Raw genomic sequence first — 26,585 nt, 5'->3', positions numbered from 1 at the left:
TCCGCGTATTCTCAATGTTTACACAGCACCGGACCAGACCCGATCTGGATTGAATACGTGGACCCTGGCGGATTCCCGTTTCCCGGCGTTTCCAGGCGGTTTAATGTAAACGGACAGTGCATCCGCGATGAAAATGAGACAGATACGGTCTAATGTAAACTTGGCCTTAGAGTCACCAGTTAACCTAACCTGCATGTCTTTGGACTGTGGGGGAAACCGGAGCAAACCCACACGGACAGAACATGCAAACTCCACACAGCAAGGCTCTTGCCGGCCACAGGGCTCGAACCCGGACCTTCTTGCTGTGAGGCGACAGCACTAACCACTACACCACCGTGCTGCTGGATCATACAATTCTATGTTATATAGCTGACTCGGGCGGCACGGTGGTGTAGTGGTTAGCGCTGTCGCCTCACAGCAAGAAGGTCCTGGGTTCGAGCCCCGGGGCCGGCGAGGGCCTTTCTGTGTGGAGTTTGCATGTTCTGTCCGTGTGGGTTTCCTCCGGGTGCTCCGGTTTCCCCCACAGTCCAAAGACATGCAGGTTAGGTTAACTGGTGACTCTAAATTGACCGTAGGTGTGAATGTGAGTGTGAATAGTTGTCTGTGTCTATGTGTCAGCCCTGTGATGACCTGGCGACTTGTCCAGGGTGTACCCCGCCTTTCGCCCGTAGTCAGCTGGGATGGGCTCCAGCTTGCCTGCGACCCTGTAGAAGGATGAAGCGGCTAGAGATAATGAGATGAGATAGCTGACTCGACCCCGGCCCCCCATCACAGTCAGGAACGACAATGTGGCCCCCAGAGAAAAAAGTTTGGTGACCCCTGGCCTATTATATAGACAGGGTTAGTTAGAATGGGGGGCTGGTTCTCTGGTAACCGCGAGAGTTTGCCTCCCTACAGATGGCAGTAGGTACCATTTTTATGCCAAGCTTTTTATGTATGAGCTGAATTCCTTTCAAAATACGGGATAAAATGTTACCTGTGAGTTGTGGTTTGGATCCTGAGAATCTGGTAAACAGGGATTTACATTTCTCCTTTTTAAAATCTGCTCATCTTTCTTTGCTTTTCGGAGCTCCACACTGACCTCCATCCTCCTTCTCCTCAGCTCCTGAGAGAGGAAAAGAAACGCTGTCAGCGCTCGGTTCGGATATGAGCAGTGTTCACTGAGGATAAGGGAATAAAGCAAAACACTTCACTGACGTTTGCATCCTTTCCTTTATTTTTGAACTGGTTCAAACGCGAGACGCTGTCACTGGCGCATGCGCACATCCTCTCCCCTGTGAAACAAAGCTCGTGTTACTGACAGGTTATAACAGTGTACTGGGAATGGACCCTGTGCCACACGGACACTGTTTCAGATATAAAATAATGACTTAAACGCGCTATACACCGAGTTATGGTGCTGTTAACATGTCGCGGTGGTTACGACAAAAGAACATGAGTCATATTTCATCATATTTCCGGACGAATTTCACTGAAGTGGCTCTCTGCTCCCATGAGGGCTTATAAAAAAATACAATAAATCAACTTCAAACTCATTAAACACCATAATATTACTAAAACTCCCACTCCATACTGTTGTTACACCTTTTCAGACGGTTGTCGGACCCTTCAGGTGGTGTTGTGTTATATTTTTAAATAAATAAATAAATAAATAAATAAATAAACCTGGTTGTCCCGGACAGCTGCTTTTCTCGCGCCTGGTTTCCTTCTTGCTCCGGATGACAGTGACGTTGCTAGGCAGGCGGGACTACTCAGGTCGGCCCCTACAGCTGATTGGACATCTTGAAAAAACCAAGACGCTCATTGGCTCTTCTTGATGACATATAAAAGCAAAGCGTGCTCTCGAACGGTTGTCGCGAGACTTCACGTTATGCGTGAAGTGACAATCGAAACAATAATTGCGAGAAATTCGTGCTTTGATTTAGTAAAAACACAAAACGATACTTTCGGTTGTTTTATTTCTTTTTCAATAGAAATCCTCGAAAATGTTACCCCTGACTATTTGGTATGTCTATTGTTTAAAAGCGTCAGTTTCCTCATTGCGGAGCGTGATGACCCAGTGGCCTAATGGATAAGGCATCAGCCTCCGGAGCTGGGGATTGTGGGTTCGAGTCCCATCTGGGTCGAAAATATCACAGTTTTGAGCTATGAAAAAAAACATCCAACGACGGCCAGAAATGAAGTTTAATAACGTCTGAATCGGATAAAACTATTAATATTTAGATAATTTTAAATGCATAAACGCTTTTAAAATACTCATACCACTTTTAATGCGTTCAAATTCAGATCAAAGTTGCTTATATTAATAAAATGCACATGAAACCATGGAATAAAGCTATAACTGATTGCAGAGAAGTACAATATAATGTACCGTATAATCCATCTATAAGACAATATAGAATTGCTCTACAGTATTTCTCACATTACAAGCCTTAAAATGTCACTATGTTGTGGTCTGACTATATAAATTGTATTCGAAGAAGAAAAAGAAGCCTTTATTAGTCTAATATGCAATACGGCACAGTGAAAATTTTTTCTTCGCCTATTCCAGCTTGTTAGGAAGTTGGGATCAGAGCACAGGGTCAGTCATGATATGGCATCCCTGAAGCAGAGGGTAAGGGCCCCAACAGTGACAGCTTAGCAGTGCTGGAGCTTGAACCAAGAACCTTAAAGGTAGACTGCCTTTCAGATTTTAAGTTTAGGTCATAAAAGGAATTTTCCCCAACACCCAATTATTTTTGTTTAGCAGACCAAAAAAGCTACTAAATTCGAATCACAGACTTACAATTTTATTCTTTTTTTTTAATAGAACAAATAATGAATTTAGGGCCACATGGCCCTAAATTCTCTGCTATATTTTTTCCTGCTTCACCATGACCCAATTCAAGATATTACATCATCCGTCACGTGATGGGCTTTCCCCGTTCGCACAAGGCATTGCGGGATACAAATTTGAAACGAGAGAGAAAAATGGAGGATGTGAGTATGTGAATGAAAAGTGAAAAACCGACTCCAGTCACGGAAAGTGAGAAGAAAAGACGTTATGTTATATGCAAAGGAAAAGAAATGCAGGACCAAACTCATAAATATCAGTGGTCAGCGAGCACCTCGGTGTGATCAGCTGTTTGTTTAGTGACAGAATGATGGAACTGTCAGTACAGGGTCAAAGGTAAACCTGTGCATGCACACACACACACACACACGGAGTTCCTCTGTCTGCTTGACTGCACGAAGCGAGCGATTTCCTGCACATCGTTTGCTCGGGAATCCCGTCAAATTAAATAACTTCTCAGCAACAGAATGACCCGATATTCTGTGAGATATTACAGAAATAAACAAATATCACAAATGACCAAATTTCAGAGGGAACTAAATTTGACCGATTTTATTAAATCAAAAGGCCGTCTAGCTTTAACCACTGAACCACAACTGCCACATATAAACGTGAGGTCAACATAAAAAAAAAGTTATATAATAAAAAGAAACCGTAAAACATGCTTGTTTGTTTTTGTAAGACTATAGTGCCGAGTTTAATTTGTAGTTTGATTTTGGCTTATTTGTTTATTCATTAATAAGTGTTGTGGTTTGTCATGCTGACTATCAAATCATATTTTATACGTCGCTCTTGTATTTTATATGTAGTTATACTGTATATATTTTATATGTACCTAAGGATCTGGTCATTACAGATTAAAGGGCAGTAAAGAAAATCTCTCCAGTGTCCAGTAGAGAGCAGTGAATCCACACAGCTAGATCATTTACTGCTCACATCCTACTGATACTCAATAATAAAATAATAAAATACAATGTCATACCAAGACTCAATATAATTTTAATTAATTTAATTCACTATGAGTAACATCAATAAACTATCATGAGATGCAATATTTTCAAGCTTTGGAAATACAATCTGGAAAAGGAAATTAGGGTAATAATAACAACAACAACATCTTAAATATCATCAACAACAACAATTTATTTTTTTATATTAATTTAACACAAAATAGTAAAAGGACGATGAAAGAAGGAGGAAAAGAAAAAATAGTGATTATAAAATTGCAATAATAATAATAATAATAAGAAGAAGAAGAAGAAGAAGAAGAATGTTTATACAACACAAAAATAGAAAAAGGATGATGAAAAAAGGAGGAGAAAAGGAGAAAAAAGTAAAATTAAAAGTAAAAAGAGAAAAAATTTAATTGCAGGAATAATATCAAAGGGTGGCATGGTGGTGCAGTGGTTAGCGCTGTCGCCTCACAGCAAGAAGGTCCGGGTTCGAGCCCCGTGGCCGGCGAGGGCCTTTCTGTGCGGAGTTTGCATGTTCTCCCCGTGTCCGCGTGGGTTTCCTCCGGGTGCTCCGGTTTCCCCCACAGTCCAAAGACATGTAGGTTAGGTTAACTGGTGACTCTAAATTGACCGTAGGTGTGAATGTGAGTGTGAATGGTTGTCTGTGTCTATGTGTCAGCCCTGTGATGACCTGGCGACTTGTCCAGGGTGTACCCCGCCTTTCGCCCGTAGTCAGCTGGGATAGGCTCCAGCTTGCCTGTGACCCTGTAGAAGGATAAAGCGGCTAGAGATGATGAGATGAATAATATCAATAATAATAATAATTAATCTATAACAGCAAGAACAATAATAACTATTATGATTGCAATAATAGCAACAGTAATAACTGTAGTAATTTTAATCTAAAGAGTCTCTCTCTCTCTCTCTCTCTCTAGGGTAAACCCACACTGGTCAGCTGATCGTCCCTCCATCCCACCCCTTTACTCTAAGAATTCACAGTGAGGATAAAAACCCGCCACCACTCTGAGCTGCAGCGTCTCAATAAGACTTTCTCTCCATAAGGAAGCTGCTCATGTTCATCAATAACATGTCTGGCATTTTGCTTCTCCTCTCTGTGGCTCTCGCCTTCTCTGATGCTGAAGAGCATGCTGTTAATGGTAAGACTGGTAAACGTACGTTTTATTATTACCTAACTTCTTCTTCTCTTTTCATTTTGTACCTGCCCAAGAAATGATCTTCACAATTTGTATGGAAAGAGAAGCTTCGTCTCCTCGTATGGACCTTTCTACCAGAAACAGATAATCCATGATGACAAATCGAAATAGTTGTAATGTCTATTAATAAATAGGTAGAATTAAGAGACATTATGTGTGAAGGGTGTGTTCTAATATTTGTTTAGAAACCTTTACAACTAAAATTCTAGTTTGGTTGGGTTTTTTTTTTTTTAATAGTCCTTAGCTTCCTAAAATTGTTGTACATGGAAACATTTCTCACATAGAAACTCTCTGTTGTAGGCATCAAGAAACTTTCCAGGTTTACATGATAAATGTTGTATATTTGAACATATTTCCAAGAGTCTATGATGCTGACAATGATTTCACCCGTAGTCAGCTGGGATAGGCTCCAGCTTGCCTGCGACCCTGTAGAACAGGATAAAGCAGCTAGAGATAATGAGATGAGATGAAATTATTATTATGATTATTATTTTAGGGCGGCACGGTGGTGTAGTGGTTAGCGCTGTCGCCTCACAGCAAGAAGGTCCTGGGTTCGAGCCCCGGGGCCAGCGAGGGCCTTTCTGTGCGGAGTTTGCATGTTCTCCCCGTGTCCACGTGGGTTTCCTCCGGGTGCTCCGGTTTCCCCCACAGTCCAAAGACATGCAGGTTAGGTTAACTGGTGACTCTAAATTGACCGTGAATGTGAGTGTGAATGGTTGTCTGTGTCTATGTGTCAGCCCTGTGATGACCTGGCGACTTGTCCAGGGTGTACCCCGCCTTTCGCCCGTAGTCAGCTGGGATAGGCTCCAGCTTGCCTGCGACCCTGTAGAAGGATGAAGCGGCTAGAGATAATGAGATGAGATTATTATTTCAGCAATTCACATGGTAAGCTGTGAATGCATTTTTTGTAATCTAGACATCAAGCTATAGCCCCTTCGGTGTCTAGTGCCTTTCTTAAAATCTTTGCTGTTCCAGATAAGCAAGCTTTCTGAAGCAACGTAGTGCTGTCCTTCAATCCAATTTTGTTTATCGATGCCTTGAAGTTCTTAGTGATTGTCCCAAGTGCTCCAGTAACAACTGGTACTACATTTACTCTCCGGCAGTTCCAGATCTTCCCAACCTTTCTTTTAAGTTCTTGATATTTTTCAATTTTCTCATGTTCCTTTTCCAACATTCGCGTGTCAAAGGGGCATGCTACGTCGATTACATTACATGTTCTCCCGTCTTTCTCCAATACTACCATACCAGGTCTATTATGTTCAAGATGATGGTCTGTTTGAACCCTGAAGTCCCATAGTACTTTCACTTGATCATTTTCCATTACCCCTTCTGGAGTGTGGTCATACCACTTATCCTTGCTTGGGAGACTGAACTTCTGACAGAGCTTCCAGTGAATGGCTTGTCCAACCTTATCATGTCGCCACATTTTGTATTCTTTTTGCACTACAGTAGTTTCTTGCATTCTGCTGTTAGATGACTAATTGTGTCTTCTCTTTCTCCGCAAAATCAGCACATCGGGGGGACATTCTCCTTGTCAACTCTGTTCTTGATGCTGATAATAATAATAATAATAATTATTATTATTATTATTATTATTATAATAATAATAATGGTTAAAAAATATCACAGGCACTTTACAGTTTGGGTTTTGTTTTTACTCAAAAAGTAGTCAATCAATCGTCCAAAACATGTTTGGTGTTAGACACTTGGGTGGTTTTTGTTTTGTTTTGTGCACTTGAATCAAACGTACCTAACAGTTATAACTGAATGTTTGTACCCCACCTACCAAACTGTACTACACTGAAACAAAAGTCATAAAGATTTCATTTGGATTATGATATAATGAGGTTAATCAGAAAAATATTTGAGCCCAGTTTCCCAGAAATACCACAATGCTAAACAATAATCCTAACCGGGAGAGACAGCATAATTCAGAGTAATCCTCTCTCGAACATTTAATTATCATCTTTGTGCTGCAATGCTTGAGGGAAATTCAAAGTATTCAGTATTACACAGCAAAATGACCAGTGCAGCAATGTTAATAAATACACGCAGTGGTAACAATATGCTACATTATTATTATTATTTTTTAATTGACTCTCTATTTACTCTATTTTCAGCATCTGTAACTATGTGAGATTACCCTGAGAGGAATTCTGGCACATTTCCTTTTAGGAAAGAACCAGGAAGCTGTGTGCTCCAAACTCATTTATAACTAGAAGGCTATTTGGTAGAGTGCATACTTCCGCCAAGCCACATATTATCAACATCAAAATAAAATCACTTGAACTGAGGATAATACTAAAGCTGTCCACCAAATTTCATCCAAATCTGTTCACTATTTTTTGAGTTACGTTAAGAATAGACAAAAAAAAAAATCCTGGATGTGTGTACATATCTGGATCCTGGATGCACATACATATCCAGATTTGCATCAAAATCTTATCAATTGTTCCTTGGCCCATGGCCGACATTTCCACCAAATTTCATCAAAATCCGTTCACTACTTTTTGAGTTACGTTGGAAACAGAGAAACAAACAGAGGTGAAAACACAAAGTAACAAGTCTCCAGTGTGGTTGTTGAATGATTTGATGGAAATTAAAAAGTACAATCATTACACTGTAAGTGATGAGAGAAAAGCCAATCTCTTAAACTCTTGTGTAGTTTTTATGTAGCTCTCTTCCACCTTCCGTTATTGAAGTAATACAATAAAAAAACGCAAATCTGGTTCCTTGCACTTTGCTGTACGAGTGAGCAGAATTGCATGACTATGCTGCTAACCCATAATTCACCAATAGTTACACTTTCAGAAAATAAAGTACATTATTGTACCTTTAGGGGTACAATGGCTGGGGCGGTACCCTTTATATACTGATTGGGGACATGTATGTAACTTTTTGGCTCTAAAAAGTATAATGAGGGTGGCACGGTGGTGTAGTGGTTAGCGCTGTTGCCTCACAGCAAGAAGGTCTGGGTTCGAGCCCCGTGGCCAGCGAGGGCCTTTCTGTGCGGAGTTTGCATGTTCACCCCGTGTCCGCGTGGGTTTCCTCCGGGTGCTCCGGTTTCCCCCACAGTCCAAAGACATGCAGGTTAGGTTAACTGGTGACTCTAAATTGACCGTAGGTGTGAATGGTTGTCTATGTGTCAGCCCTGTGATGACCTGGCGACTTGTCCAGGGTGTACCACGCCTTTCGCCCGTAGTCAGCTGGGATAGGCTCCAGCTTGCCTGCGACCCTGTAGAACAGGATAAAGTGGCTAGAGATAATGAGATGAGATGAGAAGCATAATGAGCCCTAGGGGGTACATTAGTGTAGATTGTACCTTGGGGGACAGAAATGGACCCCTACTGCACCCCTATTTCTGATAGCGTATGATACATGGTGTGATACAAAAGCACTGTTGAATGCTGATTGGTCAGAAGGTGTTGATTAATTTTCTATAACAGCAAATCTGAAACTAGTTCAAGTTTCAAGACAAAACAAAAGGTTTATATTAATGCTCTTGTTCAAAAAATTCTTTAACAGTAGTTTTGACAACAGCTCGGCTGCAAGGTTTACATACAATATACTAATGTGCTAGTTATCCCCCGCCAAAAAGCGTGCAGGGGGATACAGGAGTTAGTCTGTCCGTCCATCCGTCCGTTTCAATCTGGAGAAGTTTTCTCAGAAACTACGTAAGCTACATCAATGTAACTTTACTACTGGTCATGATTTAAGTTGAGCTCAAAAATCATTTATGATTTATTATTATTATTTTCAGAGTCCTGTGATGACCTGGCGACTTGTCCAGGGTGTACCCTGCCTTTCGCCCATAGTCAGCTGGGATAGGCTCCAGCTTGCCTGCAACCCTGTAGAAGGATAAAGCGGCTAGAGATAATGAGATGAGATGAATGAGAAGTGGACTCAGTCTGGACAAGTTTTCTCAGAAACTACATAGGCTACATCAATGAAAATTTGCGTGCTCATACTCCTGGTCATGAATCATGATTGAGGTTGAAAATCATTTAAGAGAAACGATTATTTTCAGAGTTATGGCTGGTAACATGCACAAGACAATATTAAAGCTTGTAAGGTCGTAAGTGTTAAGTGGTCTTCATAAAATGCTCGTTGGCAGGGGATAGTGATGACCATGTCTTCTTGTTATTTCTATGGTAAGAACTCATGCACAAAATTGTACACAGATATTTAAAAACTGTGTGTAATTTTTGATATACTATGGTTTTACCCATTTTTGGAAGGAGTCTCCAGTGTCAGTGTTTTGTAATAGTCAAAGATAAAGCTTGATCTAGGTTTCCTGACATGGGAAAGTCTTTATGACGGCTTTGCGTGTAGCACGAGAAGCCGTTTTTTTTGTCGAGAGAGAAAACAAACGACGAAACAAACGAACAAACAAAGTGGAACGACTGTTTATAGCTGTGAAAACGTAAGCGCTATCAACAATGTCTCATGGACATTCCACAAGATTAAACAGAACTGGATAAAAATGGATTTTAAAAAAAACCACCAGTTGTTTTTTTAAATAAATTAAAATTGTAATAATTGGGAAACTGCTGTGGTTTAAGAGGAATTAAACACTTTGCGACATGCTGTTATTGGAAACTAATCAACTTCTGGGTGGTAACAGGTCACTCTGCTTCACTGTTGATTATTTCCTTATAACATGTTTTAGATCTTATCTTACTTAATACGCAGTGCTTGCTAACTGTGGGTCTATTCACAGAGTTGTTTTCTCTGATTGGAGCGCCGCCAGGACAAAGTGGAACATCCGACTCCTCCAGCAACCAAACCAAAGCAGGAACCAAAGATCCTTCTCTACCAGCCAATGAGCTGCTCGAGCAAGGCAAAAAATCTGCAGATCCGAAGCTGGCGCTGCCCCCAGGGATGTGGCCCAAACATCCAGACCCGCTATCTCCTCATCCTCGATTAGGCACACACAGCAAGAGCAAGAAGGGCTCGAGGGATGAGCGGCTTCCCATCGAGCATAACAATGAGAAACTGCGTAATGATGGGCATCCTAATAAAGTCGTCCCTGCTACCGGGGTTGGGGCATCGAACCGCACACAGACACAGAAGGCTCCACCTGAAAGCCCAATGCAGTCCAATAACCCTCCATCCAGTGACTCCGAGCTGAATCACAACTCCAGATCACGTACACAACAGACATCGTCTAACACACACAGAGAAAGTGGGAATGGTCGGATGGATCCCGAGGAGAATAGACCAGGGAAATCGGGCTTGAACAATAGTCGCTCATTCATCCAGTACAACCGGCGCTCTTCCAGTCTGCTCTACCACTTCGACATCCACAAGAAAGGTGAGAGAAACTTCTTTATCCGGGTCTTAAACACGAAAGTTTCTTTGCTTAATAATCTTTAAAACTGCAAATGAAAATGTTAACACTGTTTCTAAGACTAGTAATAACCATCAAATATTATTCAAGCAATTTCTTCATTATAGGCTTCTATGTCAGTTTTTCTGGTCCAGAAATTAGCTCCTCCCCCAACCAGAACACTCAGCTCTGGCCTGTTTTGCTAAAAATCTTTCACGATAACTCATAAGGCATATACGGTGTCCAGAAAAAGCATGGGGCCTTTCATGGTAGGGAAAAAAAAAAAGTTTTGTCATTGTTTTCATTGCAGTTCTGATTTCTCATGCAGGTAGTAGAGCATTTGAAAAATGACGAAGAGCTTCTTAAAGCTGCAGTATGTAACTTTTGGTGGCCTCTCCAGTTGAAATGTGTTATTTGAAGCAACATGGAAATGAACATTTTGTAGATTTGATATTGCAAGTAGCAAGTCGATCTGACCCAAAAGCTTTGTGTGGAGAAGGGCAAGTAAACACGGGAAAATGTGCGGTACAGGGCCAGGTCTGGGAAATGGTGCCTTACAGTTTTCAGATCCCATCACTGGAAGGAAATATGAGTGTGCATGTTGGAAAGAGGAGAGAGAGAGAGAAAATCTCTGAGGGTGGATGGTTATTCTAATTACTCTCTCCCTCAAGCCGCAAATTGCTGCTTAGCTCGCACACTTTGAATGCGCCCTTTGTGCTGAAGATCTCTGAGCCATAAGATTAGTGGAGAAAAAAAAAAAGAATCTGAAATATGCCCAAGCGAAATGGGCTATGACGCGGTGATTAAACTACAGATATCAGAAAGATAGCCCTGAACCGTCCCACACTGGCTGGAATGTGACGCTTTGGCTGGGATAATGGCGCGGCAATGACAGCTTGGGCGTTGGAATGAAGCTCTGTGGTTTTCAAAGTGCCACTCATGGTCACAGTCAGTTGCATTCATTGTGTGGCGTCATTTTAAAATATGCCCCTTAATTATCCACCACTTTAGAATGATTTAGATTGGCTTTTCAGGATAGAGATAAGTCTAAATGTGGACTCAAAAGGATTCCCGAGTCCTTAATTATGTTGCGATTAAGGGTTCGACCTGCCTTCATCTGACTCTGGGGAAATCAGGAAATAGAAGTGCACGCAAAGTGACTGACAGTCCTCTGGTCTGATGGACTGTCCCTTCCCGTCCCTTCTTTGAGCTCATCACCTCTGTCTTTCTCCTCCAGAATCAGATTTCAGCCATGATGCAGTGTGTCTGAGTGAATGCAGGAAGGACAAGGATGAGATAGAGCACTTCTGCTACAGTGAATTCGGTGAGGACAAGCACAATCAAACTGCACATAATAATAACAACAACAGGTTCCAGTCTGTTGTACTTCATGATACACTGCGTACTTCCTTTGTTGTTTTCATTCATTCTTTTGGGACAACATTTACAATGGGGAAAAACTCTTAACTCACTTTTCTTTAGAATAATACAAAGCAGAATTACAGGAGAAAAATGTGCAGAACTACAAAGAGGACCAAGAGAAATTGAGCATGCCCAGGTTCCCTCAAGCGGTTCATGTTCACGGAAGAAAGACTGCCCTTTGAGTTGCACTAGTTTATTTGTGTATATCCAACCCAGCTCCTGGAAATCTGCTGATCGGCAAAGTTTAGCTTGACCTCCAAAACTAAACACACCAAATGACATCTTCGGGATTTTTTAAGAGGATCTGAATATGAAGGCTTTACAGTTAAAGCAGCTCGAGTAAATGAATACACTGCCATTACTGAGCGAAGTATTAGTGCATTTAAAATCAAAGCCCAATTTCACAAAGAACAAGTGTTGCCAGGCAAAACAAACCTCGCCTTACAGCACTTATTTTATACCTAAAATGGTAATATTTCTTAATCATCACCTGTCAGGTTATAGTCCTATGAAAATCTGTGACCTTGAGTTTGACCTTTCAATGAAAGCCCATATGGCACTTCCTATAAGTTGATAATGGTAAATATTTGTCCACCATCAACCATTTTCAAGTTACAGCCTTCTGAAAATCCGTGACCTTAAGTTTGACCTTTCATGGTCACTCAAGGTCAAAGATCATGGTGCTAAATGAAAGGCCATATGGGAGTCCCTATACGCTCATAATAGTAGACGTTTGTCTATCGGCAACCATTTTTTGAGTTATAATGGAAAATATGTTATTTTGAGGCGGCACGGTGGTGTAGTGGTTAGCGCTGTCGCCTCACAGCAAGAAGGTCCGGGTTCGAGCCCCGTGGCCGGCGAGGGCCTTTCTGTGCGGAGTTTGCATGTTCTCCCCGTGTCCGCGTGGGTTTCCTCCGGGTGCTCCGGTTTCCCCCACAGTCCAAAGACATGCAGGTTAGGTTAACTGGTGACTCTAAATTGACCGTAGGTGTGAATGTGAGTGTGAATAGTTGTCTGTGTCTATGTGTCAGCCCTGTGATGACCTGGCGACTTGTCCAGGGTGTACCCCGCCTTTCGCCCGTAGTCCGCTGGGATAGGCTCCAGCTTGCCTGCGACCCTGTAGAACAGGATAAAGCGGCTAGAGATAATGAGATGAGATGTTATTTTGACCAAAAGGTTTACCTTTCTGGTGACCTTGATCCGATTACCCCCAAAATTTCATCAGGTAATCTACGGACCATTGCCCACCTACCCTGAAAATTTGAAGTCAACTGGTGCAACCATTGAGACACTAGATTGTTAAGAGACAGACACATAAACACACAAACAAACAGTACTGATTACAATACAATTACACATCAGTGATTGAGAAGGAGCATTTGAGATACAGTTGTGGTGCAACGAATGTGAACAAAGGTGGATTATCATGTGCTTTTTTTTTTTTTTGGCCTAAACCAAGTCAAGTTTATTTTTTAGCGCTTTTAACAATAGATACTGTCGCAAAGCAGCTTTACAGAAAATTAAAGGCTTTAAACATGAGCTAATTTTATCCATAATTTTATCCCCAATGGTCACGTCTGTGGTGACGGTTGGCAAGGGAAAACTCCCTCAGACGACACGAGGAAGAAACCTTGAGAGGAACCAGACTCAGAAGGGAACCCATCCTCATTTGGGTGATAACAGAGAACGTGATTATAAATAACTCGCTTCTGTAACAGTGTCCTATATAGTCACAAAGTATAACTGTGTAACCAGGAAAATCATTCTAGTTTTAACATGAAGTCTGTTTTGTTGATGTTATAAACTGTTCATGACAACCGCAGTCCTAAAGTTAGCAAGTTAACTGTAGTCCTCAGACATAAAAGCATTACTGTAAGTGTCCAGAGCGTCTTCCAAGTGCGACTTTCGACTGTCCATATGGGGCCGTCCTGTACAGGAGTGATGTGATGAGACTCCAGCCAGACGTAGGGTATCAGGATGGATCAGGCAGGTCCGAGGAGCAGAAGAGCTCAGCACCACTGGTGTCTCAGGATCAACGTGTAACTCAGAGGGACAGAAAGAGTGGGGGGGCGGGGGGGGGGGGACGACGACACAGGTTGTTAGGTACGCCCAGTGTCACCTAATGAGTAAGAACAGGATACATTTTGCACGGAGTGCAAGCAGGGACTCCGGCAAAACTGACTATGACCGCATAACTAAAATTCCATGAGAGGGGAAAAAAAAAAAAAACTAAATGCCTTTGGAGGGGAAACTAAAAGTAGATAAACTAAGCACATATTGTCCAAGGAAGGTACAAATGACACAAAAGGACAGGTGACATTAAAGTGTAAGTTTTGTGTGTGAGAACAGGTTTGATCCCCATCATTCTTAATATGCCACTGACGAGACTTCATGATATAATCGATTTTAGATCTTTAACAGTTATTCCATGAACTCAAGTTGTACATGAGCTGATAGCGTAGCGCCGAGTCGGCTATAGACCCCTTCGCATGTTTGTAAACAAACCGACCGTTGCCAGGATGCGCGCGCAGCCTGGACCCAGAAACAATGGCGCTGCCCATAGACCGGCATTATGAGCTGTCAGATTATGCCAAACAATTGTCGTTACAAGATCGAGAATGCTACATAAATAAGTTAACTCTAACAAGTGGACATCGCCTACCGGATCCGTATTTAATTAAAGAGTGGACGGACGATGTTAGTAAGTTCCCTGGTATACAATGGCCAGATATATACTCGTACCTTATTGACAAGACTTCAGTGTACACCCACGAAAAACTTCGTGCCTACAAGTCTTTAGACGCATATGATTATGTTATGTGCGGGCATGTACAACTTGATTAACAATGGGACATTCATATTCATTTTGTTTTAATCAAATTATGCCAGTGATGTGATGGCAATGTGGCTTTAGCTACAACAGCAAATAACAACACTAAACAGCAATTTGCAGGAGGTAATGGCATGAAAGGAATGATAGTGTAAAGAGTGCAGCTAAGAGAAATCAGAGTTGCGTAAAAAGCGAGAGGCAGAGAGCAGAAATGAAACTGAACGGGGCGGGAGCTAGGTTAGAGCAGTCAACGCAAGTTGGCATTTAGAGTGAGGGCACACAATTTTACCTTTCCATCCTTGCTTTAAAATTGTGATTTTCGGCATACACAAATAATGATGGCACAAAATCTGGACTGCTTGAGTCAAGCGAGACCTCTCCTACAAACAAAATTGCATGCAAAGCTAAGTTAACATGCTAACAATATTCATTACATTGTGTAACTATGACCCAGCTAATCAGACAAACGTTACCAAAGTATTTTGCTACATCAATAAACGAAGACTAGAAAGAATAAAAAAGAAAGATTTAATAAATAGCCTGATCTTACCTGTGATGAAGTGGGCGCTGCAAACCCGCGCATTTTTGATGGTGCTTTCATCCCAGTCTACACGTTTGATGGCTTGTAGCCATAGACGTCGGCGATTTTTTTGGAATGGGTGAGATCCTGCTGGAATTCTGTACATTTTAACCCCATCACTGCTACGATTCTGACACCCGACAACACAACAACTAGGCATTTCTGAGTCTTTTTTGGGTCCAGGCTGCGCGCGCAATTTCCGCTTACGTATGCATGACGTTTACTGCGAAGGGGTCTATAAGCCATGTACGACCAGATTGAGTAGAATAACTGTTTTATTCTATCCACATTCACTGGATTTTGAGAAACAGAGCATTTTTATTTTTTGCAAAATTCGATAAATAAAAACTTTATAAAACGTCCAACAAAATCATTTCCGCTTAGAATGCAAACCAACTGGCGAAATGACAATAGCAATTTGTGAAAAATGCGATAATTCTTGGAAAAAAAAAAGATACGTTCTTATCATGAAATACTTTCATTCCATATTTTGTTGCTTTTTTGTATTTTTAGGGTTTTGTTTTCGAGTAGTTTTTATTTCGTCCTCGGTTGGTTCAACAACACGCGCCACCATTTTGTTTTTCTCTACTCACGCTATACGAGTTGATAGCCTAGTAGTAGAGTAGCCAATCAAGGCGTGCAATTGCTCATATCCAGTGAATGTGGATAGCGTAATAGAAGTTAGTCACTGCTGGTGTCACTGCTAAGAACCTTATCCTGAGAACCTGCTGAAGAACCTAAGACCTAAAAGTGTAGTCAATACAGAATGACTGATGTAGTATATTTCATTTTGCCCTGGAGTTACAAGGCTACTGTTGCAATCAAGTAACAGAAGTGGGTATTTTTGTTTCAAAATTAATTTTTCTAAGCCATGGTCTTCATTTTCATGAGTTTAAACTCATCCAGTTAACTCACTGGACTCACCTGGCAAAAGGAACAATGTTCTTCCATGTTGAACTTAAAGTTGTAAACACACCACACTGTGAAGATGCTTTTGCATGTGAAAATGATACATTCACTTTTTCCAGTTGTTTTTCAAATTGGTGGAAATTGAGCGAGAACTAAAGCCCCACACGTGTGTTGGCTCACATTTGGGCCAGTTCTTGTTTTTGAATGTGCAGTGGAAAAACACCCACTGGTTTGTCAACACTGAGACTAATCACCATGAATATGTCACCTGAGAATTGAAAATATGAGCGTAGACAGAAATTAATAGCTTCTGTTCACATCTGGAGGTAACTTAAAATGCTGTTAAAGATAAAATATTGGGTGTCTCGTTGGGGTGAATGGATTGCACCCTAATTACACTTTTACAGAGGAGACTCTGACTGCTTCAAACCAGACGTCCATGATAATCAGAGTATACTGACAAGTTTCAATTGACTTTCTTTTTTTTCCAGCCGTCAATGGCATTGTTCATGACATTGATATAATTCGTCGAGGCATCAGACTGGTCACTCTGCTAGTGAGCAACGATGGCTTCTACAAAATGAGCCGCCTCTTCATCACGCCAGACACCTTCTTCTTCAAGGTGAACATCTTGGTCTTGGACACCTATAAGTGTACCAAACCTTGTCCTGACCTCAAACTTGGTGAGTTCTGATGATTGAATGAAGTGAAGAATTGCTGGTTATCATCTTTAATTGTTGTGTCGTTCATTGCATCATTACTGTCCTGCTGCCTCCTTCTATTGTGACATCCGGGCATTCATTTTAAACAAACTTGCACAAACATGCAAAAAAAAATTACAGGATGTCCCTGTTCACCAGAAACTTTATAAGGTTCCTCATATTTTGACATTTCTTTGTACAGTGTCTTGCAAATGTATTCATCCCCCTTGGTGTTTGTCCTGTTTTGTTGCATTGCAAGATGGATTTTTGGGGGTTAGCACCATTTGATTTACACAACACGCCTTCAACTTTAAAGGTGAAAATTGTTTTGTTGTGACACAAGCAATAATTAAGATGAAAAAAAATCGAAATCTAGAGTGTGCATAGATATTCACCCCCCTCCCAAAGTCAATATTTTATAGAGCCGCCTTTTGCTGCAATTACAGCTGCAAGTCTCTTGGGGTATGTCTCTATTAGCTTAGCACATCTAGACACTGGGATTTTTGCCCATTCATCAAGGCAAAACTGCTCCAACTCCTTCAAGTTAGATGGGTTGAGTTGGTGTACAGCAATCTTCAAGTTATGCCACAGATTCTCAATTGGATTGAGGTCTGGGCTTTGACTAGGCCATTCAAAGACATTTAAATGTTTCCCCTGAAACCACTCCAGTGTAGCTTTAGCAGCATGTTCAGGGTCATCATACTGCTGGAACGTGAACCTTCATCCGAGTCTCAAACCTCTGGCCGACCCAAACAGGTTTTCCTCCAGAATTGCCCTGTATTTAGTGCCATCCATCTTTCCTTCAGTCCTGATCAGCTTTCCTGTCCCTGCAGATGAAAAACATCCCCACAGCATGATGCTGCCACCACCGTGCTTCACTGTCAGAATGGTGTTCTCAGGGTGTTGGGTTTGTGCCACACATGGCATTTCCCATGATGGCCAAAAAGTTCAATTCTTGTCTCATCTGAGCAGAGAATCTTCTTCCATGTGTTTGTGGAGTCTGCCACATGCTGTTGGGCAAACTTCAAACGTGCTTTCTTTAAGCAATGACTTTTTTCTGGCCACTCTTCCATAAAGCCCTACTCTGTGGAGTGTACGGCTGAAAGTTGTCCTTTGGACAGATACTCCCATCTCCGCTGTGGATCTTTGCAGCTCCTTCAATGTTATCTTTGGTGTCTTTTTTGCATCTCTGGTTAATGCCCTCCTTACCCAGTCTTTGAGTTTTGGTGAACGGCCTTCTCTTGTCAGGTTTGTAGTGGTGCCATATTCTTTCCATTTTGCTATAATGGATTTAATGGTGCTCCCTGGGATATTCAAAGTTTGGGATATTTTTTACAACCCAACCCTGATCTATACTTCTCCACAACTTTGTCTCTGACCTGTTTGGAGGCTCGTTGGTTCTCATGTTGCTTGCTTAGTAGTATTGCAGAGTCAGGGTCCTTCCAGAACAGGTTGATTTATACAGACATCATGTGACAGATCATGCGACACTCTGATTGCACACAGGTGGATCGTAATCAACTAATTATGTGACTTATGAAGTGAAAAATCCATTTGAATTCCATCTTGTAATGCAACAAAACAGGACAAACACCAAGGGGGATGAATACGTTTGCAAGACATGGATTAACCCCCCCTTAATATTCAGGACTCTTGGTAATTTCATTCAGTTTCCTGTATTTACAGGTATATTTCTGCAACTGGCAGACTGAAGCCTTGGTCTGGGGCCATCTGCAAAGGTTTTCAGTCAACCAGATTATTTGGAAAGCAATAATATGTTATGTCAGCTGAGCTTGTGCTATCTTAAAATCATTTCCTTGGAGATCCAGTCTTTGCTACAAAAACACTGGTCCAGGTCTTAATATTTATAATCCAGTTGCACCGATACAAACCAGCAGGTAAAAGACAGTCAGGTTGCCTTTGTATTGGTTAAGCACAGCCCTTTCTATATTTGTGTACCAGTAATAAAACGAGTGTAATTTGTGTCTGTCCCAGAAAGGAGGCATGGCCTTCCACTCCATAAACACTTCCTACTGATTAAAATATAACTGTTTGTACCAACAGTACTAGCTAAGCTAGTCTTTAAACCTAACTGGTTGACATTTTTTGCCAGCGAGTAAGTGCTGGAAGAAAGGAAACATATTTTTTCATTAATGCTATTTTTAAGAAAGCAGCACAACAGTAAGGCAATTAGAAACATCACTGGACAAAACCAGCTTGCCTAGTTGGGTTTGTTTTTTTGCAGCTCACAGCTGGTCAGATCAAGCTGGATGTCACATCATATCACATCACATCGAACCGGCTCTAAATTGGATCATATTGAATGGTTAACATTGGTCACATATCAATGTGTATCATATTGTCATGATCACATTAGCGAGTGAAAAGTGGACAATACTGTTGTCGCTTCTGGGCATGCACTGTCCATTTTTTTTTAAGTTTAACTAAACATAAATTCATGCAGTAATTGGTGTGAAAATTGTGGAATTTTTTTTTATTTTCATGAATGATGCGCAAGGCTTCATACTTGTTTCTTTGGCAAGATTAGCAGTGCAAGCCAACATACACTCACCATCGGCACCAATGATCTCCGCTAATTTCCTTCTAAGATTTATTTTTCTTTGTAATCAGTATCTATATTACAATCTATCCACATTGAGTGTGAGTTCATATATATCAGGGCTTTACATTAGCACCCGCCCACCCGCCAAATGCGGGTAAAATTCGGCTTTGGCGGGTAATGACTTTAGTCTCACTAGCCACTTTGGCGGGTGGTTTATTCTGTGGTATGACAATATATTTTAATTGTAGTGTTCTCTGAAGGCATCTGATATAATAAACACATTGCAATGTAATATTACGCGCCTTCAACTCCCATGAACACCTGCATAAACATTCTGACATGTTAGAATTGTTTAGAACGTTCGTTAACGGCTCAGATAAAAATCAGTGATGCGGTTAATGAACGAAGCAACAAAGTTGCTGACGACTGACAAGCGCACTATGTGGCGGTATATAGCTGGAGTTTCAAACCCTGCTGCTCAGGGAAAAAGGGGCAGAGATGCTCAGGGCCGGAGCAGCATTTTAAAATCACCGAGGTCCATGATGCGCAAAGCGCGTGCCGAAAATGTTCGACATATTTAAATGATTGGGGTGAATTACACTCCACACAAGAGATCTATTCCTGAAATGACTTTTAATGGTGTTTGAACTCATCAGTTTTGAAAAAAAAAAAATCATGTATGTGGCAAGAGTAAGAATAATTTAAGCTTGTTTAATGGTTTGATCTGGCCCAAGCAATGAGGACAAAAGATACCCTAACCATGCAGCCTATGGAACTAAGATATATTAACAATCTGGCATCCATTACACCTACACACACAAAAAAACATTCTGGGGGAAAAAAATCAGTATACACCACCATGTTTTAGGCAAAGTTATCCAAGGCAAACATAAGTTGAAACTTTCCACTCTATTGCTTTGGCTTATCAAATTATTTATTTTTTAAATCACAGACAAGGTAGGCTACAACTGCGCTGCTTCGAAAATGTCAATTTAACAGCTTGATGAAAGCGTGCTGATGGTTACCATGGAAACCCCGTGTCTCCTGCACTGTGTTCCTCCGCCGAGCCACGCGCTCATTCGCTTTTGTGTTCTTGGTCTCAGAGCCGCACCAAACACACACAGAAGACAGAATCAGCGTTTAACATCATTAACAATGCACTTTTTACAGAAACGTTTTAATGTTATTCTTTATTTTTTTATCCAGTTGAATATTTAGCGTACAAATGTATTTTCAGCTCTTAAAAATGACCGAGGTCCGGACTGCGGGAGCCTCAGAGCTGGCTGCGGCCATGGAGATGAACAAGACGCTAATACACTGTAAAAAATAATTTGTTGTTTTAACTTAAAAAAAGTTAGTACCCGGGCTGCCTTAAAATTTTGAGTTCATTGAAATTCATATAGCAAGTTAAATTGTTCACCTCGTTGTGTTAACTTACTATATGAATTTCAATGAACTCAAAATGTTAAGGCAGCCCGGGTACTAATTTTTTTTAAGTTAAAACAACAAATCATTTTTTACAGTGGAGGAAGATAAGACAGTTCAATGACAAATGGAAGTTCGGGCGAGATTGGCTAGTTCATAGCAAAACCGAAAATACCATGTACTGCGAAGACTGTAGAAAGTCTGGCAAAGACGGGCACCAGTAATTTTAAACTCGAAACTATAAAGGACCACAAAAAGTCAAATGCACACATCGGTACTATAACATCAAAACAGGTGAAGACGGCTGGTTCACTACAGGACAGCATTGCTTTCAGTCCCTGGCTGTCATGAAGTCGGCTGAGCTGGAGAGGATGGAGCTGCTGGTTAGAAACGTTCACACGATTGTAAAGAAGTTGATCCGCCCCAGCTGTCAACTTATGGCCTGCTGGAAGCCTCAGGTCACGAAGACCATTTTTCATGGACCATTCAGACTCATCTGATGATGAATGTAATGAGGACATTTAATGTCTCTCTCTACACATGTTCTCACACACACACACACACACACACACAATTAATAGATAATACATAATATACATAATACTTGATAATACACATAATACTTGCATATCAAAACATCAAATGTTTTTCAATGATAAATGTTTTGAATTGGACTTTTAATATTAGAATCAGTTCAGTTGTCTCATCTCATCTCATTATCTCTAGCCGCTTTATCCTTCTACAGGGTCGCAGGCAAGCTGGAGCCTATCCCAGCTGACTACGGGCGAAAGGCGGGGTACACCCTGGACAAGTCGCCAGGTCATCACAGGGCTGACGCATAGACACAGACAACCATTCACACTCACATTCACACCTACGGTCAATTTAGAGTCACCAGTTAACCTAACCTGCATGTCTTTGGACTGTGGGGGAAACCGGAGCACCCGGAGGAAACCCACGCGGACACGGGGAGAACATGCAAACTCCACACAGAAAGGCCCTCGCCGGCCCCGGGGCTCGAACCCAGGACCTTCTTGCTGTGAGGCGACAGCGCTAACCACTACACCACCATGCCGCCCAGTTCAGTTGTACTGAATGTTATTTTTCATATTACAGTATACGATATTTCATATTGTAAGGGGCTTGAATTTGAGTTCAATAAACAGAATACTCTGTTTATATTTTGTCTGAATTGGTTGCATGTTTTCATATAGGAAGCTACCTTAACAGCACTGAATACTTGAGTGCTACTGTAGAGATACATTATACGCTGCCATTCATAATTAAATCTAGATCTTCCGAACTTTAACGTATCATGGTGAAGAAAAAACTGCGATTTCCTGGCAACAAAATTGTGGCTAGTGACTTGGGAAAACCACTAGCCACAGTGGCCGGTGAGCAAAAAAGTTAATGTAAAGCCCTGATATATATATATATATATATATATATATATATATATATATATATAAAGCATATAAGAACTAAAGGTGCAAGTAGGAACATTAAAAACATCAGACCTGGCCTGCTATAAGACTGATCAGAAGAATCATTCAAGCCAGTCATTTAAATTTACCTTGCCAAGAAGTAGTTTTGGGACCAAAATGTCGCCAGTTTGATTCCCTGGACCAGCAGGAATGGCTGAAGTGCCCTTGAGCAAGGCTCCTAACCTCTAACTGCTCTGCAAGCTGCTCTGGATATGTTGTATGTCACTCTGGATAAGAGCGTCTGCTAAATACCTGTAATGTAATGTGCATAGATTTGAGAAAACCTTAATTCAAACGTCACTTGTCGTGGAAATCATAGTGCAAACAAAGGGTAAGGAGTGATACAGCATAAATACTGGTTCATCAACTTATGATGAGTTTACTTAGTGTACTAAACCACCTCGTTTGAAACATTATGCTTTACAGGGAGCAGATACATAGTCATGGGCCATATCTACCACCGAAGGCGCCACCTTCCCTCCAGTCTCCTCACCCTCCTCGGGGGCAAACTGAAACCCGGAGACGGGGTCCTACGCAGCAACAGCTACGTCAAGCGCTACAACAAGAGAAGGCACCAGAAAGCTCAAGAGGCCATGCGTTCAAGGTGCAGGTGAAGGGGGAAAACAAACAAACAAAAACAACGAACGGCTCGCTACTGACACCCGCTGCATGGGAGGACTAAATGCGGCCTTATGTAAATATAAAAAGAACAACCTCATAATCTTGCAGTATTATCAGAGGAGATAGACAGGAAGACAAAGGCGTCTCTGTCCACCCTGCCCAAGCGTCCGAGTGTAATAGATCAATCCACTCCAAGTGGGGATATTTTGCTTGCTGTACAATGCTTGCCTTTCTGCCTGTCCTCTTTCATAGACGTCTCCAGGGAAATCCGCTGGATTCCATCCACTGGCAGAGGATTTGATTCATGTCTGAAACATGAACCAGGAACCGGCTAAATATTTCCTCCGAGAAATATTCAGAGAAAAGTAATAAAATTAACGTTTGATGTGTTTATATACCCTATACACCCTGCCTTTTTTGACATACACACAAGAACCTTGATGTGTTTTCAGTGGATATTTACCCTCATAAACACAAGGAAAGGCCGGAAAGAAAAGAGATGTTGCAAAATAACCTCGGAGGAAAATAAGAGAAGTCATGCGTCCTCATAGCGTCAGTGTCTTTTCATATTCCATAACCCGTGCACTTATTAAACAAAACACAGAATACGCTATGTGACTTTGAACATGTCATGCACTTTTCATGTTACAGAAGTTACTATTTTATATCCTGGAAGTGCGCTTTCTTAGAGAAAGTACAGTGTAGAAGCCATTTTTTCATACCTTACAGTTGTGGTCAGAAGTTTACATACAGTGACATGTCGTCTTGGATATGAATGTCATGGCAATATTTGGGCTTTCAGTAATTTCTTTGAACTGTTCTTATTCTGTGGCAGAATGATTGTACAGCATACATATCTCATTTAAAAACAACAAACAAACTAGAATTTGGTGCACAAGTTTTAATTTTCTTTGGGTTTTCTGAAATCAACACAGGGTCAAAAATTTACATACACTCACTTAGATTATTAATTCAGAGGTGTTGAAACTTCCAAAATGTCTCTTATCTTGCCAAGGCCGAGGTCTTTTAACTTCCTGTTAGTGAACATGATTGACTACAGCTGGTAGCTTCTCTGTGCCTTCATAAAAAGGGTTTGTTTACAGCACTCCTTGGATTGACCAACACAGTAAAATGGGAAAGTCCAAGGAGCTCAGTGCAGATCTGAGAAAGAGGATCGCAGATGTACACAACTCCGGAATGTCTCCTGGAGCCATTTCTAAACAACTGCAAATTCCAAGATCATTTCAAACAATTGTATCCAAGTTATTGTGTGTAGTCACTTTGCCAAGCCACTTTGCTTCAAGAAAACCCAAACTGTCACCCTTAGCTGAAAGGAAATTGGTTTGGATGGTCAGGAGCAACCTGGGAACCACCATGGCACAGCCCTGCCATGAACTGGGAGCTGATGGATCACTGTCTACAGTTCAAATCACCATGGACTAAGAGGCTGCTATCCAAGAAATAACCCCCTGCTCCAAAATCGACAACTTCAAGCTTAAAGTTTGAAGCTGACCACACGGACAAAATAAAAAAAAAGCCTTCTGGAGGATAGCTGTATGGTCAGGTGAGACAAAGATTGAGTTGTTTGGCCACAATGACCACCATGTACAGAGGGACACTGTACCAGCTGGTGGTGGTGGTAGGATCATCATGCTCTGGGGCTGTTTTGCTGCCAGTGGAACTGGTTCATTGCACAAAGTGGATGGAATAATGAAGGAGGACTGTCTCAGAATTCTTCAGCATCAACCATCAGAAACTTGAACACGACTTGGGAGTTACAGCAGGACAATGAACCCAAACATGCATCAGAGCTGGTTGTGGAGGATAAAACAGGCCAACATTAAGCTTAAAACAAGTCCTGACTTCAACCCTATTGTAAAGATATGGACCGTGCTTATAAGTAAAGTCCATGCCAAGGGGGAAAAAAAATTCATTGAACTCTACCAATTCTACCATGAAGAGTCGTGAAATATCCAACCAGAATTCTGCCAGAAGCTTGTTCATGGTAAACAAAAATGTTTGGTCAAGGTGAATCTTGTGAAGAGACATTTTACCCAAATATTAGGTGTGCTGTATGTATATTTTTGACCCTATGTTGATTTCAGAAAACCCAAAGAAAATTAAAACTTGTGCACCAAATTCGAGTGTTTTTTTTAATTAAAGATGTATGCTGTACATTCTGCCACAGTTCAAAGAAATCACTGAAAGCCCAAATATTGCCATGACATTCATATCCAAGATGACATTCGTGTCACCGTATGTAAACTTCTGACCACAACTGTATATAGAGCACGTTAACATTTGTAATGTTAATTGGGCCTACAGGTTTTTGTCTCCACACAGAATCCAATGTCCTGTCCGCAGGTTTGTTTGTTTTCCCCCCATATTTTTCCAGTTTGGAATCATCATGTGTCATTATCTTCGTTAATGTCTGTTTATTTTCCCATTCACGCCGTTTCAGCAGCACAGAATGAAAGCACAAAGCAATGACTCAGAGCTCCTATTTATTTCATTTTGCCCGTACTTTGTATTTCTCCTTTAAATGATATCAGAATGCAGGAAATGTGCTCAAATGCAAGAGAGGAAGAAGTAAAGATTTTGGAATGGGGGGGAGAGAGACAAAAAATTTTATTTAACAAAATCCCTTTCTTAAGACAAGGTTATTTTCTGTACTTTGGAATATTTTCACTCTGTATGTGAGAGAGACTGCAGAAAGAGAAGGATAGTGTGTATGCACTCGTGTTGAGCCCTAATCGGATAGTAATCTGATCCTCTGTGCACCTGGTTACATGAAAGAGGGCGGTTCTGTTTAGGGTCCTGTGAGCAAAAACATGGGCCAGGGCCTCAGGGAACAGACGCTCTAGGAGCCGTAATGGAACGCCACCTATGGCGAATGTTTGCCCGCACACACATATGCACACGCACACACACACACGCAGGCTTTTGGCTTAAGCTCAAAGGAGAGGCACAGGCAGGAAAGAAGAGGAGCTTTATGGGCATGTTGGGTGAAAGAGAAGGAAAGATTTAAAGAAATGTGTTCCTTCAGGCTCCATTCCATGAGTCAAAAGTGTACACTGGGTGGAACTGAAGGGTAAACAGAGAACACTTTCATATGCACTGCTGATGCACATTTTATCATTCTGAAATGTCTTATTAAATAAAAAAATATTTTTTTCTACCTGGTGTATTTCACTTATTCCTGATATAACATTAATGTACGATAGAAAGAACCTTCCATTGAAAAGTTCAATTCCAGACTTCTATTCACCATTCCTGAAAATACACCCGAGTTTTACAATGAGCAGTAAATCATTTATACTCCTTTCAATTTTTTTTACCATGCAAAAAATACGAAAAATGACTTGCCCATTTAACCTTATGAAAATTCCCCAATCTGTGAATCTCAAAACGACACCATTAGCTGCCTACTTGACTGCTAATAAACTAGCTCACTTTTCCAAAAGTGGAATTTCACGAGAGTCTCGGTTCGCATTGCCATATTCTCAGTTATTCATTTAACAGTAGTTAAATTAAAGAGAGCATATTAGGGACATTGTAGGTGAAAGAAAATACGGAGCTGAAGGAGGGGATAATATTCAGAGAAAAAAATATCAGAATTTCTGAGATTAAAGTCGGAAATTTACGAGGAAAAAAAATCAAATACGGAGATTACAATGTCATGGAAAAAAAAAACCTCAGAAAATCTGTGACTAAAAATGTA

The 26,585-nt window shown here is 41.1% G+C and overlaps 2 protein-coding genes and 1 non-coding gene across 5 annotated transcripts in view; 2 read left to right on the top strand and 1 right to left on the bottom strand.

Annotated features, from left to right (window-relative positions):
* Positions 1 to 1,730, bottom strand: part of LOC132884896 (importin subunit alpha-1-like) — a 48,628-nt gene extending 46,898 nt beyond the window's left edge. The window contains exons 1-3 of one of the 2 annotated variants that reach the window (XM_060918940.1): positions 1,666 to 1,730; positions 1,198 to 1,274; positions 977 to 1,105 (exon numbers count right to left, since the gene is read on the bottom strand). In XM_060918940.1, coding sequence (XP_060774923.1) covers positions 977 to 1,105; positions 1,198 to 1,266 — 198 coding nt within the window. In that variant the 5' untranslated portion in view covers positions 1,267 to 1,274; positions 1,666 to 1,730. Of the gene's footprint in view, positions 1 to 976; positions 1,106 to 1,197; positions 1,275 to 1,584 lie in introns of both variants that reach the window. The other variant, XM_060918941.1, reaches the window with a different exon arrangement.
* Positions 1,731 to 2,053: 323 nt separating this feature from the next.
* Positions 2,054 to 2,126, top strand: trnar-ccg (transfer RNA arginine (anticodon CCG)). Its single transcript has one exon. It is a non-coding gene; the product is annotated as a tRNA-Arg (tRNA).
* Positions 2,127 to 4,835: 2,709 nt separating this feature from the next.
* LOC132884315 (UPF0450 protein C17orf58 homolog) lies at positions 4,836 to 26,042 on the top strand. Of its 2 annotated transcripts, none has more exons than XM_060918145.1 (5): positions 4,836 to 4,943; positions 9,721 to 10,314; positions 11,567 to 11,653; positions 16,562 to 16,753; positions 22,670 to 26,042. In XM_060918145.1, the coding sequence occupies exons 1-5, from the start codon at positions 4,859 to 4,861 to the stop codon at positions 22,855 to 22,857; spliced, it is 1,146 nt and encodes a 381-aa protein (XP_060774128.1). In that variant the 5' UTR covers positions 4,836 to 4,858; the 3' UTR covers positions 22,858 to 26,042. The 2 variants fall into 2 exon arrangements, with proteins under 2 accessions (XP_060774128.1, XP_060774127.1); XM_060918144.1 differs by having other exon boundaries at positions 4,836 to 4,958.
* The last annotated feature ends 543 nt before the right edge of the window (positions 26,043 to 26,585 follow it).

Source organism: Neoarius graeffei, chromosome 4 (genome assembly GCF_027579695.1).
Source record: "Neoarius graeffei isolate fNeoGra1 chromosome 4, fNeoGra1.pri, whole genome shotgun sequence".
Taxonomy (NCBI): domain Eukaryota; kingdom Metazoa; phylum Chordata; class Actinopteri; order Siluriformes; family Ariidae; genus Neoarius; species Neoarius graeffei.
This window is presented reverse-complemented; position numbering and strand designations above follow the sequence as displayed.

Bases quoted from the DNA above. Each gene is read 5' to 3' on its own strand.
- LOC132884315 (XM_060918144.1), top strand. From the start codon at position 4,859: ATGTTCATCAATAACATGTCTGGCATTTTGCTTCTCCTCTCTGTGGCT. The intron at 4,959-9,720 runs GTACGTTTTATT...GTCTATTCACAG, and splicing joins TAATGGTAAGACTGGTAAAC to AGTTGTTTTCTCTGATTGGA. The intron at 16,754-22,669 runs GTGAGTTCTGAT...TATGCTTTACAG, and splicing joins TTGTCCTGACCTCAAACTTG to GGAGCAGATACATAGTCATG.